The sequence below is a fragment of the Lepus europaeus genome, chromosome 21 (genome assembly GCF_033115175.1).
Source record: "Lepus europaeus isolate LE1 chromosome 21, mLepTim1.pri, whole genome shotgun sequence".
NCBI classification, from domain to species: Eukaryota; Metazoa; Chordata; class Mammalia; order Lagomorpha; family Leporidae; genus Lepus; species Lepus europaeus.
Window position 1 is genome coordinate 11,833,816 of NC_084847.1, and position 27,244 is coordinate 11,861,059.

General features: G+C 45.2%; 1 protein-coding gene across 1 annotated transcript in view; it reads right to left on the minus strand.

Moving 5' to 3' along the window:
- Positions 1–27,244, minus strand: part of PARN (poly(A)-specific ribonuclease) — a 166,655-nt gene that overhangs the window by 4,913 nt on the left and 134,498 nt on the right. Inside the window, exon 23 of the mRNA XM_062179668.1 lies at positions 2,983–3,176. Coding sequence (XP_062035652.1) covers positions 2,983–3,176 — 194 coding nt within the window. The remainder of the gene's footprint in view (positions 1–2,982; positions 3,177–27,244) is intronic.

A 27,244-nucleotide genomic window follows, 5' to 3' on the forward strand; every position in this document is an offset into this window, starting at 1 on the left:
GGAAATCCATCAATCCCTACAGAGCTTATTCCAGCACACACGGCACAAGGAGTATGTTCCTTCGTGCTGGGAGGAAGAGGAGCCAGCACGGCCACGCAGCACCAATCAGGACATGTGACAGCCCAGCTTCCTAACTGTTTCTGACCTACAACGACTGCAAGAAACACCTTCTCCCACGACACACATTCTGGATAAATTTCACCCACCGCAGGCGGTGTGGGGCATGAGTCTTGCAGCCAGAAGCCCTCTGCACACCAGCCATACATCTGCCATACACCTCAACTCTGCCTCGGCTTCCTCTATGCCTTACCAGGTGTTTGTAAGGACTGGAAAGATAATAAATGCTGTTCCAGCACAACATCTAATAAACAGTGTAAACCCAATAAATGGTTATTTCTTTTGCTCCTTATGTCACTTGGTTACCTGGGATGGGGAATAGCACTGTTACAGAATCTTAGATATAGAAATGCATAGCTAAGAAAACGACAGCTTTGTGGGCACCTGTTAAGCATCAGCTCTCCTAGGGTTGCTACAGCACATGGTAGTCCCTGGTCCCTGTCGCTGCTACTCCCGCCGGTGGGGTCCTGCCTTGTACGTTGTTCACACTGCCCCGTCAGTGCTGCCATCTGTCAAGGGGGTCTCCTAAGCACCTGGGCTCAGGGCCAAGGCCTCAGAACGTTTCCTGTGGGACGCAGTGGCCACACTGCACCCAACATGCCAATGCACGCCCCGGCTCCTGGTGCACTCCCAGTGCCTCTGAGAGCTTAACACAGACCCTTCACGGGGCTTTGAACTTTGTACTCTCTCTTATAGGGGCTTAGTCAGATAACTGAGCAAGCAAAATCGGTTGATTCGACAGGCAGCGCCTGCTACGCTGACCTACGTCCTGCTGAGGATCAACGTCCGAGCCAGGTGACAAGGAGCCAGTAATGTCCCACCTGGCACTGTCAGGAGGTCTGCCTGGGAGAACGGTGCTGCGGGAGAAAGCCCGAGTCTCCCAAGCTCTCTGACTCAATTCAACGTTGTCAAGACGTCTCTCTTTTTTTTAGGTCGTACTGACAAAGATGAACAGAGCCTACAGGTTTTTTTTTTTTTTTTTAAGCTCAAATCTCGCAGCAGTGACAGCTTTAATGTCAATGGGAGGGGAAAAAACCCTATTTTATTACAGTATTATAAATCCAAAACCCTAAATAACTTATAGAAAGCTCTCACTTAAAAACAATGAAAGCTATAAAAGGAACTAATCTATTATTGCAGTCTATTATTTCATATTTTAACTTTAATATTTTTAACATTACGCCGATATAGAAGAGAAAAAGCCAAAAACCTTGTCCTTGTAAAACATACACTGAGACAGGGATACAGATGGGGAAAAGCACTATCCCATCCCCCCACATCAAGCCCAGCATGATCTCTAAGGCTAACATCTCCTAATTAATATTTCTTGAGCACACACAATGAGACACTGCCAACAACCCATCATGTCCAACGACTCAGGATGCTGCAAGGTTACAAACTTCTCCAAAATGTAGGGAAACCAGGGAGGCCACTCCAGGGAGCTACCCAGGTTCAAGGAGACAGCTAAAATTGACAGTCAAGGCTTCAGACAAGAACGTAAGTTTTCTGCTAAAATTAAGCTTCAGGATAATGTATGAAAAGTATATAGAACAATTCTGCTATTTCTGTGATCTCATTAATATCAGTAAGATTCAGAAAATTCCCTACACGCCACACGCACAGAAGGAACTCGTGAGAGCACAGTGCAGCGTCACTGGGCTGTGAATGGCTTCCGCGGCTGGACTACCGCCTTGCTCTGGTCTGGCTGTGAGCTCCACTAACCACGACAACTGCCACCACCCACCACGGGACAAAGGAGAACGAGGATGACTCCTATCCTGAGTGCACAGCCCCTAATCTCAGGTCTAAGCGCTGGTTCCCTTATGGGAGATTAAGGGCTCTGCGACCTTGGGCAATTCATGTACGCTTTGGGCCTCATAAAATGGACATAAATGGGCAATAATGGGTAGCTCAGAGTCCTAAAATGGACAATGATGAGTACCTCGGAGAACTGAATGAAGGAATTTCTGTCGGGCAGTCAGAGCGGTCCTTGACACACAGCAAGTACTCCATGAGTACTGCCAGTTACCGCCATCCTGCCTGCTGCCTGGCCCTGTCACGGCTGGACGGTGCTCAGCACCACGGGACGGCCTCTCAGACTCGCTGACGGACAAGCAAGCCCCTTTCTGGTCTCTTGCTCTAGCACCACATAGGACCCACGTCCCAGGGGCTGAGTTAGGACTGGGATGGCCCCCAGCGTGCCTAGAGGGTGGACAGGCCGTGGGGTCCGGCTACAGGCCTGGCTTCTCTTTCCATTCTGCTGCGTACTAGCTGTGAGCACCTGCTCCAGTGCTGAGCCAGGCATCCACATCACCACAGGAGGGAGGCTGAGCCCCTCTCTCAGGGCTGCTGTGAAAATGACACCAAGTCAGGAGACGAATCGCTCCTGCTGCAGCGTCTAGCATGTAGTATGTTCTCAACATGTGTTCATTTCCTGTTTCCTTGGCTTCTTATGTAATTCTGCTTATAAGAGAAATCCAGGTTGCCTGGGGTTTCGCTGGGAACAGAAAAAGCTCTGCTACTGAAAATAATGTGTCAGGGTAGGCGTCTGGGAGAATTTAAATGCACATTTTAAACACGGAGGCTATATTCAACACATCAGGGAACTCACTAAGCCACGCAGGAGAGAGAGATACCCCGATGGACCGCCTGTCTTCAGTGAGACCCCGCCAGCCCAAAGCTGCCACAGCCAGGCTTTTCAGAATGTCTCTGATGGACTCAACCCTAAAAACACCCCATCTGCTAGCGGACCACCTGGGCTTTGCCACCATGGGAAGCTTTGCCAGAGCGCTGCCCCGGAGTGCTGAGTTTCTAGAGTGGTTCAGCAGTGTGCAACCCCAGGGTTTGCCAAGATCCAATACAAACCTGCTGGCGAGAGTTCTTTCTTCATCCTTTTACATTTCTTGGCTTTTTTCCTGCCCTCTGAGAGGGATTCTGCACAGGAATCTGACTGCTCCTGCTCGGGGTCAGACATCTCCCCCAACACGCTGTCCTCCGAGCCGCCTTCTCCTTGAAAAGGACTCAGATTTCGCTTTACTGCTGTGCTGGTGGCTGTCAAGCTGAAATGCAAAAAGTGGAGCAACATGAAAGGTGGTAAGAATAACAGCGAGGCCAGCCCATAAAAATATTTTAATACTCCTTAAATCTATGAACACTCAAGCAGCAATCAGCAAACACAGGCAGCTGCTGCCTATAAAAATTAAGAGACCATGGTAAGAACCAACATGTAAAAGTATGCCCACGACAAACACTCAAGGTAAAGTGCTCCATTATGCTACTGCACAGATATGAGGGTACTTCAGGAAGTTCATGGACAACATAGAAGCCTGAAAAAACTGCAGGATTTCAAGTTCTTTTTGACATGAAAATACTTATCTTTGAAGTCCCCCTTTCCGTGATGCCCTTAGTGTTAAGAACAAAATTTTAAAGAAAATTCCTGGTCTCTGTTTTGGCAAAGCTACTGTAACAGAAAAGTATTACTACATAGGAGCAGTACTATAACAGAATAACAGTTTTGATCACATTAAACCAGAAGATAGACTTCATGACTGCCTAACAGACACACGAATGGATTCCTCACCAGTCGGCTATGGCACTGCTCAAAACTTGAACACAGCAAGAGTGTACCACGCCCACACGCAAAGCTCTTGTTTTCCAAAATGGCAACTTGCTACTTAAAATTAAACCTGGTTTCACTTTTTTCCAAGATTTATTTGAAAGGCAGAGTATATGTGTGTGTGTATATTAGAGAGAGAGAGAGACAGTCAGACAGACAGACCCGCATGGGAGACCAGGAGGAGGCACTTGGCTCCTGGCTTCAGATCGGCAGAGTGCGCCGGCTGTAGTGGTCATTTGGGGAGTGAACCAACGGAAGGAAGACCTTTCTCTCTCTCTCTCTCACTATCTAACTCTGCCTGTCCAAAAAAAAAAAAAGAAAAGAAAAGAAAAAAAAAAAAAAAAGCAGCTTCATCTGGGTCTCCCTCGTGGATGCAGGGGCCCAAGCACTTGCACCATCTGCTGCTGCTTCCGAGTGCATCAGCAATGAGCTGGACTAGAACTGGAGCAGTCAGGGCTAGAACTGTTGCTCATACAGGATGCTGGTGTCACAGGTGGCGGCTTAACCCGCTGCACCACAACGCCCCGCCCCCCACCCCTCCCAGTTTCACTTTAAAAACCTTTCAGAATTTAACATGTTGAATTAAATCAGATGATGTGCCCTGATTCTTCCCTTAAAGAAATATGTTCCTAAAATATAACTTGATAAAAACAGCCACACGACCAGTGTCTCCTGTCTCCTCTGTCTCTTATATATAGGTTTTTTTTTTTTTTGACAGGCAGAGTTAGAGAGAAAGGTCTTCCTTTTCCGTTGGTTCACTCTCCAAATGGCCGGTGTGGCCGGAGCTGAGTCAATCTGAAGCCAGGACCCAGGAGCTTCATCTGGGTCTCCCACATGGGTGCAGGGGCCCAAGCATGTAGGACCATCTTCTGCTTTCCCAGGCCATCAGCAGGGAGCTGGATCAGAAGTGGAGCAGCCAGGACTCAAACCAGTGCCATATGGGATGCTGGCATCGGAGGCAGATGTTTAACCTACTACGCCACAGCGCCGGCCCCCATCAATAGATTTAAAAAAAATTATAGCCTCCCTGGGGCCGGTTCTGCAGTGCATTGGTTAGGACACTGCCTGCATCGCCCTTAAGTTATGCAAACCAGAAAAAAAAAAAAAAATCAAGGCACTGTGTGTTAGGTAGGCCACTGGAGCACAGAGAAGGCGGTGGAGAAGAAAAGAAGAGAATGCGTGCCTCTTAGCCTTCCTAGAAGGCGAACACTTAAGAATGCTCCATGTGAAACACTCCGCGCCCTCCATGTAGCTCCTGCTGTCGCATCTTTTCTGTGCCTGACGACTGCACATGACAATTCACGCTGGTGAAGAAGGAATAGAATCAACTGCTCCCCTGGTGGTTCTGCCAGGTCTCAGGAAGCCATGGAAGCAGAAGAGACGGGAGCCCTGGCCTCGCAAGACTGGCTGGCTAGCCTTCTGAGTATCTTCTTTCTCACATCTGTGTGTAGAGCTTTTAGAAACACCTCTTGATACTGAGAGGCTATGGAGAACAGGGAGGATACCTATGGCAATGTTTTGGGGGAACTTAAAAATCCATGCGAAAGTTACTGGTTAAAAACTGCTAATACCATCAAAATGGTGTTTTTTTTTAACTTTTATTTAATGAACATAAATTTCCAAAGTACAGCATATGGATTACAATGGCTTTCCCCCCATAACTTCCCTCCCACCCGCAACCCTCCCCTTTCCTCCTCCCTCTCCCCTTCCATTCACATCAAGATTCATTTTCAATTCTCTTTGTATACAGAAGATCTGTTTAGTATATATTAAGATTTCAACAGTTTGCACCCACATAGAAACACAAAGTGAAAAATACTGTTTGAGTACTAGTTATAGCATTAAATCACAAAGTACAGCACATTAAGGACAGAGATCCTACATGAGGAGTAAATGCACAGTGACTCCTGTTGTTGACTTAACAAATTGACACTCTTGTTTATGGCATCAGTAACCACCCTAGGCTCTTGTCATGAGTTGCTAAGGCTATGGAAGCCTTTTGAGTTCACCGACTCTGATCATATTTAGACAAGGTCATAGTCAAAGTGGAAGTTCTCTCCTCCCTTCAGAGAAAGGTACCTCCTTCTTTGATGACCCATTCCTTCCACTGGGATCTCACTCACGGAGATCCTTCATTTAGGTCATTTTTTTTTTTTTTTTTTGACAGAGTGTCCTGGCTTTCCATGCCTGAAATACTCTCATGGGCTTTTCAGCTGGATCCGAATGCCTTAAGGGCTGATTCTGAGGCCAGAGTGCTGTTTAGGACATCCGCCATTCTATGAGTCTGCTGTGCATCCTGCTTCCCATGTTGGATCGTTCTCTCCCTTTTTTATTCTATCGGTTAGTATTTTCAGACACTAGTCTTGTTTGTGTGATCCCTTTGACTCTTAGTCCTATCATTATGATCAATTGTGAACAGAAATTGACCACTTGGACTAGTGAGATGGCATTGGTACATGCCACCTTGATGGGATTGAATTGGAATCCCCTGGTATGTTTCTAACTCTACAAAATGGTGTGTGTGTGTTTTTTTTTTTTTAAGAAAAAATTTATTTAGTTAGTTGAAAGGCAGAGTGTCTCTCTCCCTCCCATTCTCTTTCTCTCTCTCTCTCTCTCTCTCTCATACACACACACACACACACACACAGAGGGAGAGAGAGGGAGAGAGAGGGAGAGGGAGGGAGGGAGGGAAGGAGGGAGGGAGGGAGAGAGAATCTCAAGATTTATCCATCCATTGATCCACTTCTAAAGTGGCCACAACTGTCAGGTCTGGGCTAAGCCAAAGCCAGGAACCAAGAACTTCATTCAGGTCTCCTACATGGATGGCAGGGGCCCAAGTACTTGGGCAATTTTCCATTGCTTTCCCAGGCACAGTAGCAGGGAGCTGGATTAGAAGCACAGTAACTGGAACTTGACTGGTACTCTGATCTCTGATATGGGACACCAGTGTCACAAGCAGTGACACTGTAAGTCAGGCCACCTAAAAATGTTTTCTTAAGGCTTGGAAACAGTTTGGCTGATTTCAGAAAGTTTAAAAAATTCTCCAAGTATGCAGGGTCTTCAAAAACTCATGGAAAACACATATTATATTATGTGGCTTTCAAAAGTTTTTTCTTTTTGCCCCAAAATATATCAAACTATTTTTAAAAAATGTTTGTTTTAATTATTTGAAAAGGCAGAGAGACAGAGACACCCCCACCCCCATCTGCTGGTTCACTCCAAAAATGCCTCCAACAGCCAGCACTGGGCTGGGCTGAAGGCAGGAGTTGGGAGTGCAATCTGGGTCTCCTTGTGTGGGTGTCGGAACCCCACACCTGAGCCAATACCTGCTGCCTTCCGGGGTGCACATCAGCAGGAATCTGGGGTCAGCAGTGGAGCCAGAACCCAGGCACTCTGACATGGGATGCAGGTGTTATAGGCGGTGACCTAACTGCTGGGCCAAAAGCCCACCCTGAACTCATTTCAAAAATTATTTATTTATTTGAAAGGCAAAGTGACAGAGAGGGAGAGTCAGAGGTATTTTCTACCTGCTGGTTCGCTGCCCGAGTGCTCCCAACAGCATGAGCCAGGCTGAAGCCCGAAGCCAGAACTCCCTGTGGTTCTCCCACACGGGTGGCAGGAACCCAAGCACTGGGGCAATCCTTGCTGCCTTCCCAGCATGTCAGCTGGAAGATGGACTGGAAACACAGCGTCTGGAACTTGAACTGGCACTCATATGGGATGTACCACAGTGCCTGGCTCCTAAACTTATTTCTTAATTCCATTTTTCCATGAACTTTTTGTAACACCCTCGTTTAAGTAAGAAAACAAGAACTCATTGTTCCAATACAAAAGGGGAAGAGGCCCCAAAACTCTTCTGTACTAAAAATTCTGGAACCTGCTTGCCTCGGAGATGTAAACATTTACTGCAAACTCTAGCGGAACCACTGGTATTAAAAATACTTAGTGAGAGGCTGGTGCCGCGGCTCACTAGGCTAATCCTCCGCCTTGCGGCGCCGGCACACCGGGTTCTAGTCCCGGTCGGGGCACCGATCCTGTCCCGGTTGCCCCTCTTCCAGGCCAGCTCTCTGCTGTGGCCAGGGAGTGCAGTGGAGGATGACCCAAGTCCTTGGGCCCTGCACCCCATGGGAGACCAGGAGAAGCACCTGGCTCCTGCCATCGGATCAGCGAGATGCGCCGGCCGCAGCGCGCCTACCGCGGCGGCCATTGGAGGGTGAACCAACAGCTAAAAGGAAGACCTTTCTCTCTGTCTCTCTCTCACTGTCCACTCTGCCTGTCAAAAATAAAAAAATAAAAAAAATACTTAGTGAGGGGCTGGTGCTGTGGCGCAGTGGGTTAAAGCCCTGGCCTGAAGTGCCGGCATCCCATACAGGCACCAGTTCTAGTCCTGGCTGCTCCTCTTCTGATCCATCTCTCTGCTATGGCCTGGGAAAGCAGTATAAGATGACCCAGGTTCTTGGGCCCCTGTGCCCACATGGGAGACCCGGGGAGGCTCCTGCCTCCAGATCGGCGCAGCTCCAGCTGTTGCAGCCATCTGGGGAGTGAACCAGCAGATGGAGGACCTTTCTCTCTGTCTATACCTCTCTCTGTAACTCTTTTAAATAAATAAAATAAATTTAAAAATACTTAGTGAAATATAAAGTCCAGAAATAGTCCCCACTGAATGTATAAATTTAGTGTATGATAAAAGTGTTCCTCAATTTTTAGGGCAAAGATGGAATTCCTTTTTTTTTTTTTTTTTTTTTAAAGATTTAAGTTAGAATTACGGAGAGAGATGGAGGGGCAGATAGATGGAGAGATCTTTCATCTGCTGGTTCACTCCCAAGTGGCTGCAATGGCCAGGACTGAACCAGGCTGAAGCCAGGAGCCAGGAGTTTCAACTGGGTCTTGCATGTGGGTGGCAGGGGCCCAAACACTTTAGCCATCTTTCACTGCTTTCCCAGGCCATTAGCAGGGAGCTGGATTGGAAATGGAGCAGCCAGGACACCAACTTGCGCCCACAAGGGATGCCGGCATCACAGGTAGCAGTTCACCTACTGTGCCACAACATCAGCTCCAAAGATGGATTTTAAAAATGGTGTTGGGCCAAGTGGAAGAGCATAAAATCAGACCCATTACTTACACCATACAAAAGACAAACGCCCAATAAGCCTGGTCTCTGTGAAGAAAATGACAACTATACAAGCACTAGAAGAGCTGAGTGAATTTCTCCAAATCTTAGGTTCATAGAAAAAGGTTTAATTACTGTGACTTACAATCCAGATACAATGAAGTATTTATAAGTGTAACTTCATGAATGTAAAAATCTTTTGCATGGCAATAAAAATGTGCAAAGTCAAAAAAGAACAAATGACAAACAGGAGAAAATACATGCAACAAACATCATAGATAGAAGGTTAAGTTCTTTAACATATATATATAACTGAAAATTAGAAAGAAGAAGGACCAAAAATCCTACTGAAAAACAAGAAAGCTGTATCTAAACAACTCACTACACACACATTCCTTAAATGCACGAAAAGAAGTTCAACTCCATTCATAAAACAAAACAAAACAACATTGAAATATAGCTTCTCACCTACTAGACTGACAAAAATATGCAAAGGCTTGAGAATCCACTCTGTTAGTGAGACAGAGGAGATGGGCACTCCCACACATTGCTGGTGAGAATGCAAAATAGTACAACTCACTCTTAGGAAGGGGAAGTGGTAACATGCGACAAACTACATACACATTTACTTTTTGAACCAGCAGTAATACTTCTGGGAATTTGGAAGATACACTTCCAACAGAAGCAAATTACATAGGCGTGTCATTCGTTAAAAACATACGTTGTCATTGTCAATCATAGTAAACTGCTTGATTGTCGACATGCAGTAAACTGTGTGACTCTCTGTGGTACACACAATCAATGAAGTACTACACAGTTACAAAAAAGAACAAAGACCTCAAAGAACTGAAAATGACTTCCAACTTAAGAAGCTGCAAAACCAGGTGGAACTTATGAACCTGGTATTTCCAGTCTTGAGTGGGGAGTGGGAGAGAGGCGACGGCACCCACTTCAGTAGCTTTGCTTCCACAGCAGAAAGAGCAGAGTGACAACGGAAACGCTTAGATGCATTATAGTACGGAGCTAAACGTGGTGACGTCATGGAAGACAGGCGAACAAATATGGACAGAGGAAAGGTAAGATCCTGTGGGGATGGACTGGAATTAGAGGTAAGGATTGTGCCTGTGGTTGCTATAATCAGAGTGTGTGCAAGTGCTCATGCTTGTACATGCACACACACAACAGTGTGTAGCCATCCAGGGGTGTGTGTGTGTGTGTGTGTGTCCATGTCCACGCACACATCTCCCAGCTCTGTCCACTGCAGGACCCGAAGTGAACACACTCCAGAGTGATGAGCAACCCAGTGCCCACGTCTTAGACTCTAACACCGTCCATACCAAACGGAACCAGGCTCCTCAATGGACTGGCTGATTCTAGGGTCTCAGCAGGAAAGTTTAAAAGATCCTGAAACATCTTATAAAGTACAAGATTACTCAAGAAATGACAGAGCATGTCACAGGGCCACAGAAACCAGCTCGAAATGGCTGTCATTGGCCAAATCTAGGGCAGTAAAACCCTAAGCCACTGGGAAAAATTGGAATCCATGAGTAGATGAATACGTATAGTGGAAGTGGGGGGGGGGGGAAGGAAGGAGGAAGGGGTGGGGGTGAGGAGAGCAAGCCCTCTGCCACACTGATTGCTGACTGTGAAATGGTCAAGGTGGAGAGGAAAGGAGGTGGCACATCCATGACCATGCGAAGATAGGAGGAGGCAAAAACCACCAAGAGAGGCTGAATCTGGGGAAACACTGCCGAAGGGCACGCGATCTGCAAGGGCTTTGAGCGCCTCTCCACAGACTGACACACTGGGAAGGACACAGCACCGCTGCTGCAGGCAGACTCTACCACGAAGAAGGAACAGCAAATTCCAATGACAGCTGTCCGGGGTGCGGGGAGCGGCACTCATCCCAAGAAGATCTGAAGAGCAGGAAAGCCAGACGCGATACACGGTCACAGACTGCATCTTCCACTGCAGCGGCAGACCCTCCAAGGGGAAAATGGTGACAGGGGGATCTGGACCCAATAGTAAATGGGTGTTCTTCGCAGTATTGTGTGATTTTCTTTTTTTAAAGTTTCAAATTATTTCTAAGTTAAAAGAAAAAATTACTGGAGATCTCTGGGAAGCATGATGTGGAATAAATGAGAAAAAGCAAACCACTCAAGAGCAGCTTCAAATACCCACTGTGACACAATCTAGACTGACGTGTGTGCATTGTACGTGACAATAAACACCCCACCCACCTGCTTAAACAAGGCTGCAGAAGCCGTCTCAACCCCTAACAACGATTCACTTGATACAATGCCATATCCTTCCAGCTGCCCAGGCTCCCCTTCTCGGAGTCGGCGTCCTGTCTGCAATGGGCCAGCTCTTTCCCCACCTGCTGCCACCGCGGGCCCTCCCTTGCCCCTAGACTCTCACAACTGGATCCCAGTTGGCAGGTGCCTTCTTCAAGTTCATTCCTTACAATGTTACTAACGTTCTTCCAAAGTGAAGATTTTATCAAGGTGCTCTCAGCTCAAAAGCTTCCATGGCTTCAAACTTCCAAGCCCAATTTAAACTGTTCAGCCCAGGACCCGGGATCCTCTGACACCTGGGTCCTAATCCGCTTTCCTAACCAATCACCTCCTCCCAAGGCCTTGGCCTGCACAGACAACAGAGGTCTGCCTTAATGATTCCATTACACGCCCTCTTCCCTGTGTCCACTGTGCTATCGGAGGGTTTACAAACTGCACCTCCCATCTCCAGGTTACTGTTCACACTCACCCATCGCCACCTACCTCTACCTGCTCCACAGCCTGGCTCCCCTGAGGATACCCTCCAGTTCTGGTTAGTGTGCTTCCCCTCCTTAATTCTGCTCATCTGTCTCAAGGAGCCTTTCATTAATTCATCATTATTTACAATAAACAAGGACTGTGAACAGTGCCATCAGTGGGAGACTGGACAAACTGGGGTATATTCACACAATGAAATACAAGTCTTAAAAATTAAGAATGAGGGGCCAGCACTGTGGTGTAGTGGGTGAGGCTGCCGCCTGCGGTGCTGGCATCCCATATGGGCACCGGTTCGAGTCCCAGCTGCTTCTGACCCAGCTCTCTGCTATGGCCTGGGAAAGCAGTAGGGGATGGCCCAAGACATGGGCCCCTGCACCTGCATGGGAGACCTGGAAGAGGCTCCTGGCTTCAGATCAGCACAGCTTCAGCCACTGCAGCCATCTGGGGAGTGAACCATCAGATGGAAGACCTCTCTCTCTCTTTCTTTGCCTCTGCCTCTGTAACTCTGCCTTTCAAATAAATAAACTAAATCTTAAAAAAAAAACAAAACAAAAAACTAAGAATGACTGATATATCCAACAACATGGATGAATCTCAAAACTGTCCTGGGAAGTAGACGAAGTTTTCATAGAAGAGAGTGAGTATTTCACAACCCCATTCGTAGGAAACTCCAGGAAAAGCTAAACTAATCTATGAGGAAAAAAATTCAGAAGACTGCTGGGGGTGGGAGGGTAAACAGGGACTGACGGGTGGAACATGAGGGAACTTTCCAGAGCAATGTCACTGTCCGGTGACTTCCTAGGGGAAGGCTTTTGTCAAAACGCATACTTCAGTAGTAGGTGGCTATTCTACAGCTGCAGGGATTAACCGTTTTAATTTCAGCATCAACTGCAAATGATTTTCTAGGCACTTGCTAGAATTTTTTTTTAATCTCACCCACAGGTTATGATGGTATTTTGGCCAACAAGGCCCAGGCATCTGTAATGCCCCTCTCCACAGACGTCTGAGTGTCTACCATGCAGAAGGGACTATGCTAGAGCTACCTCTGGAAAGGTTTTTTTGTATAACTTTGAAGCTCACAAGGCATTTTCATAAACACGCTCTCAAGTAATTTATAACACATATCTTAGTTTCTAATCTGCAGTTGCTGCTCCCAAATAAAAATCATCAGCTTTCCAGGAAGGGCTACTGGTTATTTCTACTGCGTGAGAAATTCCTCAGATAGGTGTGTAATTATGCATGTTGTATGTTTTCACATATATGTATATATGTACAAGTATATGCACATGTATGTAACACTTGCACTAACAAAATTTTCTTAACTACCACCTGCTAATCAAAATAAAAGTTCTGATTTTATCTCATATAATTTAACTAAAACGGTTTTGGATCAAAACTAGTTTTTATTTTATAAAAATCAAATATATATTTAATACTGCCTTTACAAATGTGATTTCTTACACATTTTGAAGGCAGTATATGTGTGTGTGTAAAGACACAGCCAATACATGGATGTTGATAAGGTTTTCTTTCATAAACTGATTCTAAACATTAAAAATTAAAGTGAGAGTCAAGCAAAGCAATCTTCCATCAGCAGCAGCTCATTTTGCATGCAGTTATAACACACAGGGGAGCTAGCTTATAATCAAAATGAAGTGCACAGTTAAGTCCACTGTAAGAGGTGGTGATGAACTGAAAAATAAAATGTTACAGACACAACTTGATATGTCAAAATTGAACATTAAACCTAAAAGTTACTGTCGACTACCAATCAAATTCTGCAAGGGTGAACATCTATATCAATTTTTCCTTTTGGAAAAAGTGCTTGCTTATAGCAAGGTCATATTTACAAACTCCTATGATACCCTTTTCTGTAAAACAACAGAAAAAATGTGGTTTGCCACATGAAATGTTGGTATTACTTACACACAATGAACTTCACTCATTTTAAATTTGGTTAACTTTCGGAGTTGTATATGAGTAGGTAACCATTATGACCATCAAGATACAGAACAGTTCCTCACCCCTAAAAAAGATTCCTGTGCCACTGTACAATTCCTTCATGTCCCAGCAACTCCCAGGCTGCTTGTGGTCCTTCCAGTTGTGCCTTTTCTAGAAGCTCAGATGAATGGAATCACACAGTATTTATTCTTTTATTATTTTTTTTTCACTTAGCATAATATACAGAGAGCCAGCCACATCGCTGGAAGTATTGACATCTCATGCCTCTTATCGCCGAGTAAATGGTGTTTCACAGAACAGCTACATCACAATTTGTTTATTCATTTACTGGTTGACAGATATTTGGGATGCTTCCAATTTTTTGTTATTACAAATGACAATGTTATGAACATTTGTGTACAGCTTTTCTGTGGATGTAACTTTCTGTTTCTCCAGGATAAATACTAAGAATCTCTGGATGTTGTGTAAACATACATTTATAATATATGCTTAGCTTTACAGGAAACTGCTCAACTCTCTACTGACCATTTGTATACCTTCCTTGAAGTACTTGTAGAAATATCTTGTCTCCACTCCTCATTTATTTTTTTTAAAGATTTATTTTTTGATTGAATAAGCTTTTTATTAAAGCCAGTAATCCAAGAAAAATATACCCTTATTTTAGAATAAAGTCTATTTAGTCCTAAAGTCTAAAATTTTAATATTTGGAAATTTGGGGAAAAAAACTTAACACACTGCACAAAATGACAAAAAGTACTTATGTTTGTATTTAAGCACAAGGAAAACTACAGGATTTTTAAAATAACTGCATGATACTGAAGGTGTATGGATCATGGTGCTATTCATTCACATCATCACATACCTTGGAGTTTCTGCACACTTTTTGGGAATCAATGATAAAAGGCAAACACCTTGGTATTATGACAAGTTCTCAAGATCTCCCTATGCTTAGGCAACAAAGACACAGCCATAGTCAAGCACTGTCCTTTCAGGGAACGACGTAGCTAAAGCTCTCTGAGCTTAAAAGATCCATTTATTTATTTGAAAGGCAGAGCTGGACAGAGAGAAGGAGCGACAGAGAGATCTTCCATCCACTGGTTCACTCCCCAAATGGCCACAACAGCCAGGACTGGGTCAGGCTGAAGGCAGGAGCTAGGAACTTCTTCTGGGTCTCCCTTCTGGGTGCAGAGGCCTTAAGGACTTGGGCCATTCTCTGCTGCTTTTCCAGGTTTGTTAGCAGGGAGCTTGACTGGAAATGGAGCAGCTGGGACTCAAACCAGCACCCATGTGTGATGCTGGTACTGCAGGCCATGACTAACCTGTTGAGCCACAGTGCTGGCCCCTGCTCCTCTTTTTAAAGGCCAGGTTTGGAGCTGACCATTTGGGGTGAGAACCAGCGGATGGAAGAGTTCTCTCTCTTTCTGCCTCTCTGTAACTTTGCCTTTCAAATAAATAAATAAATCTTAAGAAAAAAATATCTTGCATAAAAACTATAAACAATGTCAAATGTGAAGACACTGGAAAACACCAGTGAACTTTATTGGATTCAGTGAAGATAATGGAACATTCAGCTATCTCAGCAAGATTAACAGCATTAGAGAGAATCACCTCTCAAAACTCAATTTAAGGGCTTCTCCCAAAACTTATTATTTCTTGAAACAAGATTTGCTGGATTGGTATAAAGAATACCAACGTGCTTAGCTTAACACATTTGCAATGGTAAGAACGAGCCCCTGTTAGAGAGCAGACAGGGCCAGGAATACACACCTCTAACCTGGTGACAGTGACAAGCCAAGACTGAATGGTGTGACCGCAGCCCTTCCACTCCTAAATGTTCCAGTCCTGGTCTGGGAATGCTGACACTAACCTCTGACTCTGTCACTGGCTGTGCTCTTGTCTTTCTTGGCACCAGTGAATTTCTTTGAATTAATAATGTACATGTTGACTGTTAAAACCTTAATTCTTACACAATTTGTCCCTTCTCCTGATCTGTCATGTGATTTTTCTCATGCTTTGAAATAATGTGTCAGGAAGGGGGTACTGGCATTGTGGTGCACTGGGTTAAGCCACTGCTTGCAATGCCGGCATCTCACACTGGAATGCTGGTTCAAGTCCTGTTTGCTCCATTTCCAAACCAAGTTCTTGCCCATTGGCTTGCAAAGGGAGTGGAAGATGGCCCAGGTGCTTGGGCCCTGGAAGGGAGGGGAGGGCAGGGCAGGGAGGAAGGGGAGAGGATGGGAAGGCTCTCCTTGACACCCATCCCCAGGACCTGAGCAGCCCCTCAGCCTGCAGCACTCAGCCCTCTATTCTGCTGTGTTCTCCTCCCCCTCCTCACGTGCGCCTGTGCTGCTGGTTCATTTCTTCCCTCTCTGCCACCAGGATCTACGTTCCACAACAGCAAAGTCTTAGGGGCCTGGTTCCGCAGAGCCTGGCGAGAGCGAGTCCTCAGCCAAGGCTTGTAGCAGGGGTGAAAGAAGTGAACGCAGTCCCCCCAAACAGTAAGGCAAGCGGCAAACACCGCAACTGCTTATTTTGCCCTTGTTATCATTAATATGAATAACAGCTCGGTTTACATTCTGGTGCACAGACGGCTTCCCAGCCAACTGACAAAGCACGTTCACATTCCCTACTTGCTGTAGCCACAGGAACGAAGGAATGTCCCACTGTGGAAACCGCCGCACCCAGCTAAACGAGCTGGGGAATCTGGGCGAGAGCCAGCAAACACCTTCTTGTACTTGCAGACTAACGCTGAATTCAAATTCCACAAGTGTGGCTGTCTCTGTGTGTCTGGGGCACAGTCTGGGTGGCAGCGGAGGACGACAGACAGCCTATGCCCAAGTGAGGAGCTACCCCCGGTGAGGGTTGCTAAACCATGGGTTGAGGAACAAAGGGAACTCTAAACAAGGCATTTCTGCAGGACAGCCACCCAGCACTAAAGGACATTGCTTGTGGAATGGGAGTGTGCACTCAGGGAGAGGGAGAAAGTGGATATTGAGTGTGAATCACATGCCTAGCCACAGGCATAAAGATCTGTGATTATGAGATTGGCCTAACTAAGAGAAAAACTGGTTCCTGGTTATAAAGAATCAATGGCATTCAATTAGAAATACTTTTCACAAGAATCTGGCTTAACTATCTTAAACCATTCCCTATTGCTAACTCACTTTAACACAGAAAAGATTAGCTGAAGATAAATATGAAATATACTATTTTAATACTAATACCTAAATTAAGAACAACATTCAATCTAAATTAAGAACATTAATTGGAGCTAAATTCAGAACATCTGAAATTTCAGAGGTAAAGATGAACTTTACTTTTGAATTAAAATTCACCTATGACTTTGATGAAAGAACTCACTAATCAAAATTATAAGAGGAAAAGAAAGTCCCCTCCCCTCCAAAATGAAAAGCTCAACTGTTTCAGAAATAAACCACTTTGTAAAAATTTCCAGGTAAACATGACTGAATGTTCACACCGATCATCTGTAGAAGGGGATAGAACCTCCTGATACAAACCGAATGGCGAGGCAGCACCAAGGGTGGGGTCAGCTCTCCTTGGAGAAGAAAAACAGGGAGAAGAAAGCCAAAGAACTTTGTGTAGAGGAGAAAACAGAAATCTAAGTGTTCCACAAGAGTCTGATTCACCTGACACAGCCCTGCGAAATTCAAACACAGGCCCCGGATTCCTGAAATGAACAGGTGATAAGGACTGGGGCTAAGTCAACAGCATCCCTATCATCCACATCTCTGGGGAGCGAGGGGACCTGCATCCCCCAGGCCAGCAGGAGGTGAAGAGAGGGATCGTCTTGTGGAAGCCATAGTCTCAGAGGCGCATGGCCCCGTGGTGGGAGTAAGGGCAAGCAGCTGTCCCCACACTAACAAGCGTGGCCTCCAGCTTCCTTCTGCCATGCTGTACCTGTGGCACCAGCAGTTAGGATTATATCCCCAAGCTGCAAATCAGAAAATTAGGCTCTTGAAAAACCACATCCTTACAGGTAATGCAATAAATCAGAGACCGAAAAGCATCCCTTCTAAGGTCAGGAATTAGACAAAAGATATCAGCTCTCATGACTTCTATTGAACACTATACTAGAGTCCTTAGCCAGTGCAGTAAGGCAAAAGAAAAAAACATAATTCAGAGGCTGGCGCTGTGGTATAGTGGGTAAAGCTGCTGCCTGCAGTGCCAGCATCCCATGTGGGTGCTGGTATGGGTCCTGGCTGCTCTACTTCTGATCCAGCTCTCTGCTATGGCCTGGGAAAGCAGTGGGAGATGGCCCAAATCCTTGGGCACTTGCACTCATGTGGGGGGCCCAGAGAAAGCTCCTGGCTCCTGACTTTGGATTGACCCAGCTCCGGCCGTTGTGGCCATTTGGGGAGTGAACCACTGGATTCAAGATCTCTTTCTCTCTCTCTCTCTTTCTCTCTCTCTCTCTCTCTCTCTCTCTCTCCCTCTGTCTCTCTGTAGCTCTGCTTTTCAAATAAATGAATAAATCTTTTTTTTTTTAAATATGATTCATACTGCCCATTGGGGAAGTAAAAATACAATTGCTTTTATTTGTAGATCTAACTGTCTAAACACAAAGTACCAAATAATGTACAAAAATGACCAAATAAGTAAATTTAGTAAGATCCAAGGACACAAGGTCAAAAGAAAAAAATCAGTTTTATTTGTTCACATTAGCAACAAATGACTAGAAATTGAACTATGACTTAAAATAGCATCAAAAGGCGAAATACTTTCAGGTAACTAGTACATGCTAAATTTGTATACTGAAAACTGTAATACACTGAAAGAGAAATCCTAGAAAGTCTAAATAAATGAAAAGGTACACTATGTTCAAGGGTTGCAAGACTCAATATAATTAAGACGTTAATTCTCCCCAAAATGATCTGCAGATACAACACAATGCCAATCAAAGAGCTAGAAGGCTTTTTGTAGAAATTGACAAACAATTTTGTGGAAAAGTGAAGGACTTAGAACAAATCTAAATGCTTTAAAAAAAGAACAAAGTTGAAGGATATATTACCTGATTTCTAGACTCACTATAAAGTTCATCAAGACACAATGGAACTAAGGCCTGTGTCGTGACATAGCTGGTTAAGACACTGCCTATGACGCTGGCATCCCTTATGGGTGTCAGTTCAAATCCTGGCTACTCCATTTCTGATCCAGTTCCTTGTTAACGCTCCTGGGAAGGCAATGGAAGATGGCCCGAGCGCTTGGGCCCCTCCACCTACATGAGATACCCAGATGAAACTCCTGGCTTCTGGCTTTGGCCTGGCTGTTGCAGTCACTCGGGGAGTGAACCAGAGGATGGAAGATCTCTCTATCTCTCTGTCTCTCCTTTTCTCTCTGTAACTCTGCCTTTTAAATAAGTAAATAAAAAAATTTTTTTTTTGACAGGCACAGTGGACAGTGAGAGAGAGAGAGAGACAGAGAGAAAGGTCTTCCTTTTGCCGTTGGTTCACCCTCCAATGGCCGCCGCGCCTGGGGCGCTTTGGCTGGTGCACCGCGCTGATCCGAAGGCAGGAGCCAGGTGCTTCTCCTGGTCTCCCATGTGGGTGCAGGGCCAAGGACTTGGGCCATCCTCCACTGAACTCCCGGGCCACAGCAGAGAGCTGGCCTGGAAGAGGGGCAACCGGGACAGAATCCGGCGCCCCAACCGGGACTAGAACCCGATGTGCCGGCGCTGCAAGGCGGAAGATTAGCCTATTGAGCCGCAGCACCGGCCAATTAAATAAATCTTTAAAAAAAAAAAAAAAAAAAAAGGAGTGGTACTGGTGACAGACAGACATTTAGATCAACAGAGTAAAGCCAAGTTCAGGAGCAGCTCCACAGATATGTCCAAATGGTTGTTGACAGGGGAGTCAAGATAATTCAACAGAGAAGAAAAAGCACCAGAACTGGACATCTGTATGCAAAAGATGATCTTGTACCCATACCTCATACTATACACAGTTAACTTGAAATAGATCATGTACCTAAGCATAATACTAAAAACCATATAACTTCTAGAAAACATGTGAGAAAATCCTTGTGACCTCATTTTAAGCATAGACATAAAAATCCTAGGTCATAAATAAGCTGAAAAGCCTCAGAGAAAAGATACAGAATTACTAAGCCAGCCTCTCACTCCTCACCTTACAAAGTATTACCATGGAGGAGCTTCAGTTCATTCTTACTAATGGATGCCGGAGCCTGGTCTGGGAAGAAAGCCTCCAACAAGAAGGGCGAAAACCCAAGGAAATTAATACACAGGCGGGAAAAAGGAACTCAGAGCAAACAGAGACAAAGCCTGGGCCCAGGACTTTCCAAGCTTGCTTTGCACGCAGGGCAGGATCATCAAAGTGTCTGGACAAGCAGACATGGTGCAAAGCCATCTTTTTTCTTTTTTAAATATTTTATTTATTTTACATGAAAGGCAGAGTTACAGAGAAAGGAAGAGAGAGAGAAAGAGAGAGAGACAGAATATCTTCCACCAGCTGTACTCCCCAAATGGCAGGGTCTCCCATGTGGGTGGCAGGATCCCAAGTACTTGAGCCATCTTTCACTGCTTTCCCAGGAGTGTTAGCAGGGAGCTGGACCGGAAGTAGAGCAGCCAGAGTCACAGGTGGTGGCTTAACCTACTATGCCACAACACTGGTTCCTCAAAGCAATCTTAATGATCAACAGGAAACATTGATTTTCCTGTGACCTTCAGCAATTTTTGTCAAAAAATTACAAATTTTCTTACTGTATATAAAAAATAAAGAAATGCAATAAAAGAGCAAAAGCTTAACTTACTTAGTACACTCCAACTGAAAACATTAGAAACCACTGAGAAAAATGTTTTATTTCTCTATGAAGAACTTATACCCATATAATATAGATAAATGGTTGAATAAATGGTAAATGAGGAGGGGGAGGAGCCAAATCTCTCACCCAGAAGAATTCTCAATAGTTTGTGTAGATATCGTCCTAAAGGAGGTGGACAACAGCCTACCCCTAAGGTGCTGGGTGCTAGGTATTTGCGGGGATTAGTCAGAACCCACGGCAGACACCAGGATCTGAAGATGCTCAAGTCCCTTCACACACCTATAAAACGCCACAGCACGTGCTACAACCCAGTCACATCCTTTACCTCATCTCTAGGTCCTTTGTATATTTAATACACTGAAGACAGTTGTTTTATCTATTGTTTAGGCAACACTGACAACAAAAATCACCTGCACCCGTTCAGTTCCTCTAATATTTTTCATCACGGTTGGCTGACCTGTGGAGAGAACCTGTAGGCGGAGGAAGAGGCCAACTGCAGTGACTTCCTTTCAGAGCCAGAATGGAGAGGGGGAAAGAGCACGGTGGAGCGTTCAGACAAGCCCCACCTGCACCAGGCGATGGAGGCTTACCCCCAAAGTGAGAAGTCATGTCTACAGCGTGACTCCTGATTTACCTCTCCGGTCTTCCATCCCCAAACCCACAACCCCAGTTTAACCATTAGAAAACTGACAAGCTCAAATAAAAGAACATTTTATAGAACTGCTGGTCTGTACTCCTTGAGCAGGAGGCCTGAGAAACCATCGCAGCCTCGAGGTACCCAAGGAGACAGGATAACAAAATGTGATGTGCATCCTTGATGAGATCCCAGAACTGAGACAGGAAAAGAGCACTGGGTAAAAACTAAAGAAATCTGAATTAAAAACAAAACAAAACAAAAACCTCATGCAGAGTAGTCTGAACAGTACGTTCCTTCTTCTTATCATACAATTTCAGATACAGAGAGAACAGCATTTCTACACCTAGTTGGAGGAGGACTGGAAGAAGGGGCAGGGGAGGAAGACAACGGGAGCCACTGTGGATGATAGGCGACATCCCTGCTACACAGTTGTGAGTCCACAGATAAGCAGAAAACTCAAGCAGCAGCAGGAAACGCAATATTTGGGGAAAAAAGATAAATATCAAAAGCACAAAATCAAAGTGCTTGCCTCTGAGGGACAGGATGGGGTTAACAGGGGAATGCTACCTTTTATTATAAACTTTTTGGTATTATCTGGCATTTAAAACAATATTCATATTTCACTGAAAATATTTTAAAAGAAAGAGGATGCAAGGACTTCATGAAGCTTCACTTAACACACAAACAGCCACTCCAACAACAGTAAGAAACTGTCTTTCAAGGAGTAAAATCCGCTGTTACCACTGGGCTTTGTGACCCTTTAAAGACACAACTTCTCTGAGCTCCCTCTTCTCCCCTGCAAGGTGATGGAGGATGAATCAGGTCACCACTAGGCTTCCTCCAGCTCCACAAGTGCATGGTTTTACCAGGGAACACTCTCGATCAGACAGTTACAGATGTTACTCTTTCTTGACAAGATTCCATCTATGCCTCTTAAAAAAATAGCCCCGCAAGCTGAAGTAGTATCACTGTGATATTCATATACTCCACAATTATTAACATTTATAAGTAGAAATGACACATACTAGAAAACTCAAAGTCAATTACCTAAACAACAGCAGAGTTTATATCACCACTCTTAATCCTGTGTGTTTTTGTAGACATTGCATCTCTTGGGAAATTACCATTTTTGGTTCCTTCCGGTTTTCTTATGAACCCAACTCCAATTTGAGAAGAAAAAAGAACCTCGTGATGTCACCTGGGCAGGGTCAGATGTGGAAGTACAGGACTGCTTCACAGATGATGATGGGGGATGCTAACCACTCCCCCGCCTGAACACTCTCCTTTATCTGATGCCCATCACAGCCAAATGATCAGACCAAAGAGAGGGAAATGAGGCGTGCAGGAGGATCAAGAGAGAGAGCCACCAGCCGTGTGGAGACTTCCGCTCCAAATTCTAACGGTTTCACTGTATGCCGTTCCCTCCACCATCCTAAATGGACACTCACGTCCCGTATCTAGGCACATTCTGAATGACCTGACGTCATTAGCACCGATCACTGGGTCAGCAGGATATGAAGTCTTTACCGGAGGGAGAGAACAGGCTGCTCCTGACTCAGGGGATGCTGCTTCAGCTCCCTCAGAAGAGACAATCACCTAACAAAGGACGCCGCACACCAAGAAGGCACGGGCTTCTCATGCCTGGGCTGGCTTTGGGAAGTCTCTCCTGGAGTTAAGGTGTGACTACAGCAAACTAAAACTAATCCCTGTTAATTTAAGATGATGAATGAGTCCCCCAGTTCTCCACATCAAACAGGTGACATGTGATGAAATGCTAAAGGAGTGGTGGCCTGGATTCTGACTTCCACAGCATCAGACAAAACTGATTTCCTTTACAAATGTGGTAAGGTATGCACGAGTGCTCTTCAGACCCGAGACATCCCATCCACAGCGGATCTACTCCTATCTTCAGGAGGCTCTTTCAATCTAAACAAGGCAGGCAATAAAGTAACACAGATATTGGTGTAATTATGAAAAGAACCCCATTCCCTTTTTAAAAAAATATTTACTTATTTATTTGAAAGTCAGAGTTACAGAGAAGCAGAGGCCGAGAAAGAAAGGTCTTCCATCCACTGGTTCGATCCAAAGCCAAGAGCCTGGAACTTCTCCCGGGTCTCCCACGGGGGCCTTGGGTCATCATCTACTGCTTTCCCAGGCCATAGCAGAGAGTATGGGTTTACAGGTGCTTTGACATAGTGGGTAAAGCCTTCACTTGCAATGCTGGCATCCCATACGGGCACTGGTTCAATTCCTGGCTGCTCCACTTTCAACCCAACTCCCTGCTAATGTGCCTGGGAAAGCAGCTGCAGATGGCTCAAGTGCTTGGGCCCCTGCCACTCACATGGGAGAACTGGATGAAGCCCCTGGCTCCTGGCTTTGATCTGGCCCAGCCCTGGCTGTTGTGGCCATTTGGGGAGTGAAACAGTGGATGGAAGATCTCTTTGTGTCTTTCCCTTTCTCTCTGTAACTCTGTCTTTCAAATGAAATATATAATAAATCTTTAAAAATAAAACGCCATGTGCACATCCTTCTCCAGTAACCAAGTAGATAGGAAGACGTGTTTCAAGTGTGTTACAAGTTCTCTTGTTCATTCATTGACCTAAGTGTTTTTCTGAGGACCACAATGCAACATTTGTTAGGTGCTGGAATGCTGATATAAGCAAGCAACAATCCCCAACTGTAACACTTCCTACAAGAATCTGCAAGGCAAGGAATTCCCAGAGACCTCAGGAGGCCGGAAGGCATCCCACAGAAGCATTTCCAGGGGAGGGGAAGGATCCTGAGTCCCCCCAGGAGGAGGCAGCAGCATTTTGGAAAGAACGAATGGGATCTGAAAGGAAAGAGAGGAAGGCTTGAATCTTTAAGAGTTTTGTGGCTCTGAGCAGGTTCCTCAATTATAAAACAGGTTATTGTGAGGATTAAATGAGAAAACAAAACCAAAGAGCACATGTTATGAAGCCTGGCAAAGGGCAGACTCAACAAACGCCGGTGCCTGCTCTGGTCCCCCCCTGGCCTGCGGTGGGGAAGGTGGGAGGTCTGTGCATTCAGCGGCGACATCAGCAGAGGAGGAGGGAACGAGAGCAGACAAAGAAGCAGGCAGGCAGCTGCTCAGGATGGCCCTCACGGTGGGATGGCGAGGAAGGCCAGTTCCGGCAGCCTCGCCGTGGACAGGTAAGCATCAGCCTACGGCCACCTGTCACCTGCTGGAACCGGTGGATCCCCAAGAACCACGCGGACTCTACTTTCCTGCTCCACTGGACACATACACGAGGCTTCCAGGAGACACAGCTCCCCTCTCCCAACACTTTCTTACTGAACTCAGATACACAGAATAGTTTCAAGAGTTGTGCAGTAAACACCTATCTCCCGACCAGAGAAGGGAGGGTGGAGGAGGGAGGCCCATGAATACTCCCATCTGGCAAGCACTGGGCTCCTGCACTACCAGTGACACACGGAAAGCTACTTCAGAGAGCCTGGAGTAGGCAAAGGAAGTACCTCAGCTCCACAGGGAATCACCTAGGAGCACAGCCATCAGCATGGTGTGGGCCACTGCGGTTGTCCTGCACAAACACCCTACAGTTCCTGCTAACTTACACTACACTAGCAGAAGTTTGAATAAGCACATAGTGGAAAAAAAAAATGCCATGAAAATGTTAAGGACCTCTAGATCTGGGAATTAGAATACAGGTTTTACTGTATCTCAGCTAATGCTATAATCCATGAACAATCTAAATGCACATGATTTGGGCAACTCAAATAAGAAATCTGTTCTGCACTTTGTTAACAGACATGGAAAAAAGGTATTTCACTTCCCTATCTATATGTATTGGGGGCAATTTCTATCTACTGCTAGCACCATTATACTAATACAAGAAAATTACTATTATCATGTGAACGTAAGTAATGTACTACTATCACATCAACACAGTTGGAAACACAGACGACAACAACTCTAACCGAGGGTTGACCAAATAAATAACATGGGGATTTGGAAGGGAAATGTTAATTTCAGGTATTACTGTGGTTATGAAACATCAGAGTGTTCCATCACATCAAAAGTCACGTAAGCGTTAAGATGATGTTAAACTTAGCTTCGTGTTATTTAAGATAAAATCCTGAGATGACACACTCCTCAAAGCGTGAGGTGAAAAGAAAGCGGGTGTTCAGGAACTTTGAGATGAGAATGCTGGATTTTACCGGAGAAGGTGACAAACCTTCTACGTTTTCAAATTTAAAGATATATAGATCATCACTAAAATTTCTCATATTTTAATGAAATAATTAATTTTTAAAAAATCAGCTACAGAAAACTTAAGAGTGAATGCTTTTTAAAAATATACACACAAGAAGCCAGTGCTGTGGCACAGTGGGTTAAAGCCCTGGCCTGCAGTGCTGGCAACCCATATGGGTGCCTGCTGGAGTCCTGGCTGCTCCACTTCCAATTCAGCTCCTTGCTAATGCGCCTGGGAAAGCAGCAAAGGATGGCCCAAGTTCTTGGGCCCCTGCACCCACAAGGGGGACTCGAAAGAAATTTCTGGCTCCTGGCTTTGATAGGCTCAGCTCCAGCTGCTGTGGCCATTTGGGGAGTGAGCCAGTTAATGGAAGACCTCTCTCTGTCTCTGTCTCTACCTCCCTCTGTAACTCTTTCAAATAAATAAAATGAATCTTTTAAAAAAATGCACGCACTTGTGGCGCCGGTTCTAGTCCTGGTTGGGGCACTGGATTCTATCCTGGTTGCCCCTCTTCCAGGCCAGCTCTCTGCTATGGCCCGGGAAGGCAGTGGAGGATGGCCCAAGTCCTTGGGCCCTGCACCCGCATGGGAGACCAGGAGAAGCACCTGGCTCCTGGCTTCGGATCAGCGAGATGCGCCGGCTGCAGCAGCCATTGGAGGGTGAACCAACGGCAAAAAGGAAGACCTTTCTCTCTGTTTCTCTCACTATCCACTTTGCCTGTCAAAAAAAAAAAAAAAGAAAAAGAAAAAAATGCACACAGATAATTTTCAGTAAGTACAATTGCTTTGCCTTCATGGCTATGTCTTTTTCCTGATAATAACTCATAATTTTAAATTTTCATAATAGTTTGGGTTTCTCATCTACACTATCTCAAACCTGAACCATGATGAGAAAGGCTTCAAGTCAAATTTTAACAATCTAGTGTCTTTTTACAAAAAATATTTTATTTATTTATTTTGAGAGACAGAGTTGCAGACAGAGAGAGACAGACAGACAGAGCTCTTCCATCCACTGGTTCACTCCCCAAATGACCACAATGGCCAGAGCTGTGCGAATCTGAAGCCAGGAGTCAGGACCTTCTTCTGGGTCTCCCACATGGGTGCAGGGGCCCAAGCACTTGCGCCATCTTCCACTGCTTTCCCAGACCATAGCAGAGAGCTGGATCAGAAGAGCAGCAGCTGGGATTCAAACCAGTGCCCATATGGGATGCCAGTGCCATAGGCAGAGGCCTAATCCCATTATGCCACAGTGCCAGCTCCTGTGACATTTTATTATAAAAAATTGCATTCTGAGTTGCTTGAATATCTTCTCAAAAAATTGTAATTCCGGTTAAGTACACATAATAGAACATTTGCTGTCATAGCCATGCTTAATTATTCAGTGCAGTGATGTTAAGCACATTCCCATTATGTGCATCCAATCTTTAGAACTCTCTTCCTCCTGCAAAACTGAAACACCATTAAATAAGTCCTCCTTCCTCCTCTCTCCAGGCCACGGCAACCACTGAATGGAATCGGGCAGTACTTGTCTTTTTGTGGTTGACTTATTTCTCTCCTTAAGGGCATCCATGCTGTGACATGTGTTAGAATTCCCTTCCTTTCCAAGGCTGAAGAGTGCTCACTGCATGTGTATGGCACATTTTATTTATGCCGGGCACCTGCATCTTTTTATGTTATTCCTAGCAATCCTGCAGAAGTATCTCCTGTGTAAGAAAGCAATGGTGCCCTAATCTGCTGCTACAACAGAAGCCAAAAGGGACAAACTAGATCAGTCTACCTTTCCCTGACACCTGACCACACAGGTGGATGGATGGGGTGTTTATGAGTTGTACTACATCTGGACTAAAACTAGAGAATTAAAGAGAATTCCATGGTGAAGCCAATTTTCCTGGTTAGGAGCAGGCATATGGCATAGTGGTTGAGTCTTTGCTTAAGATGCCTGCATCCCATATCAGAATGCCTGGTTCCGCTTTTAATTTAGCGTCCTGCTACTGTGCACCCT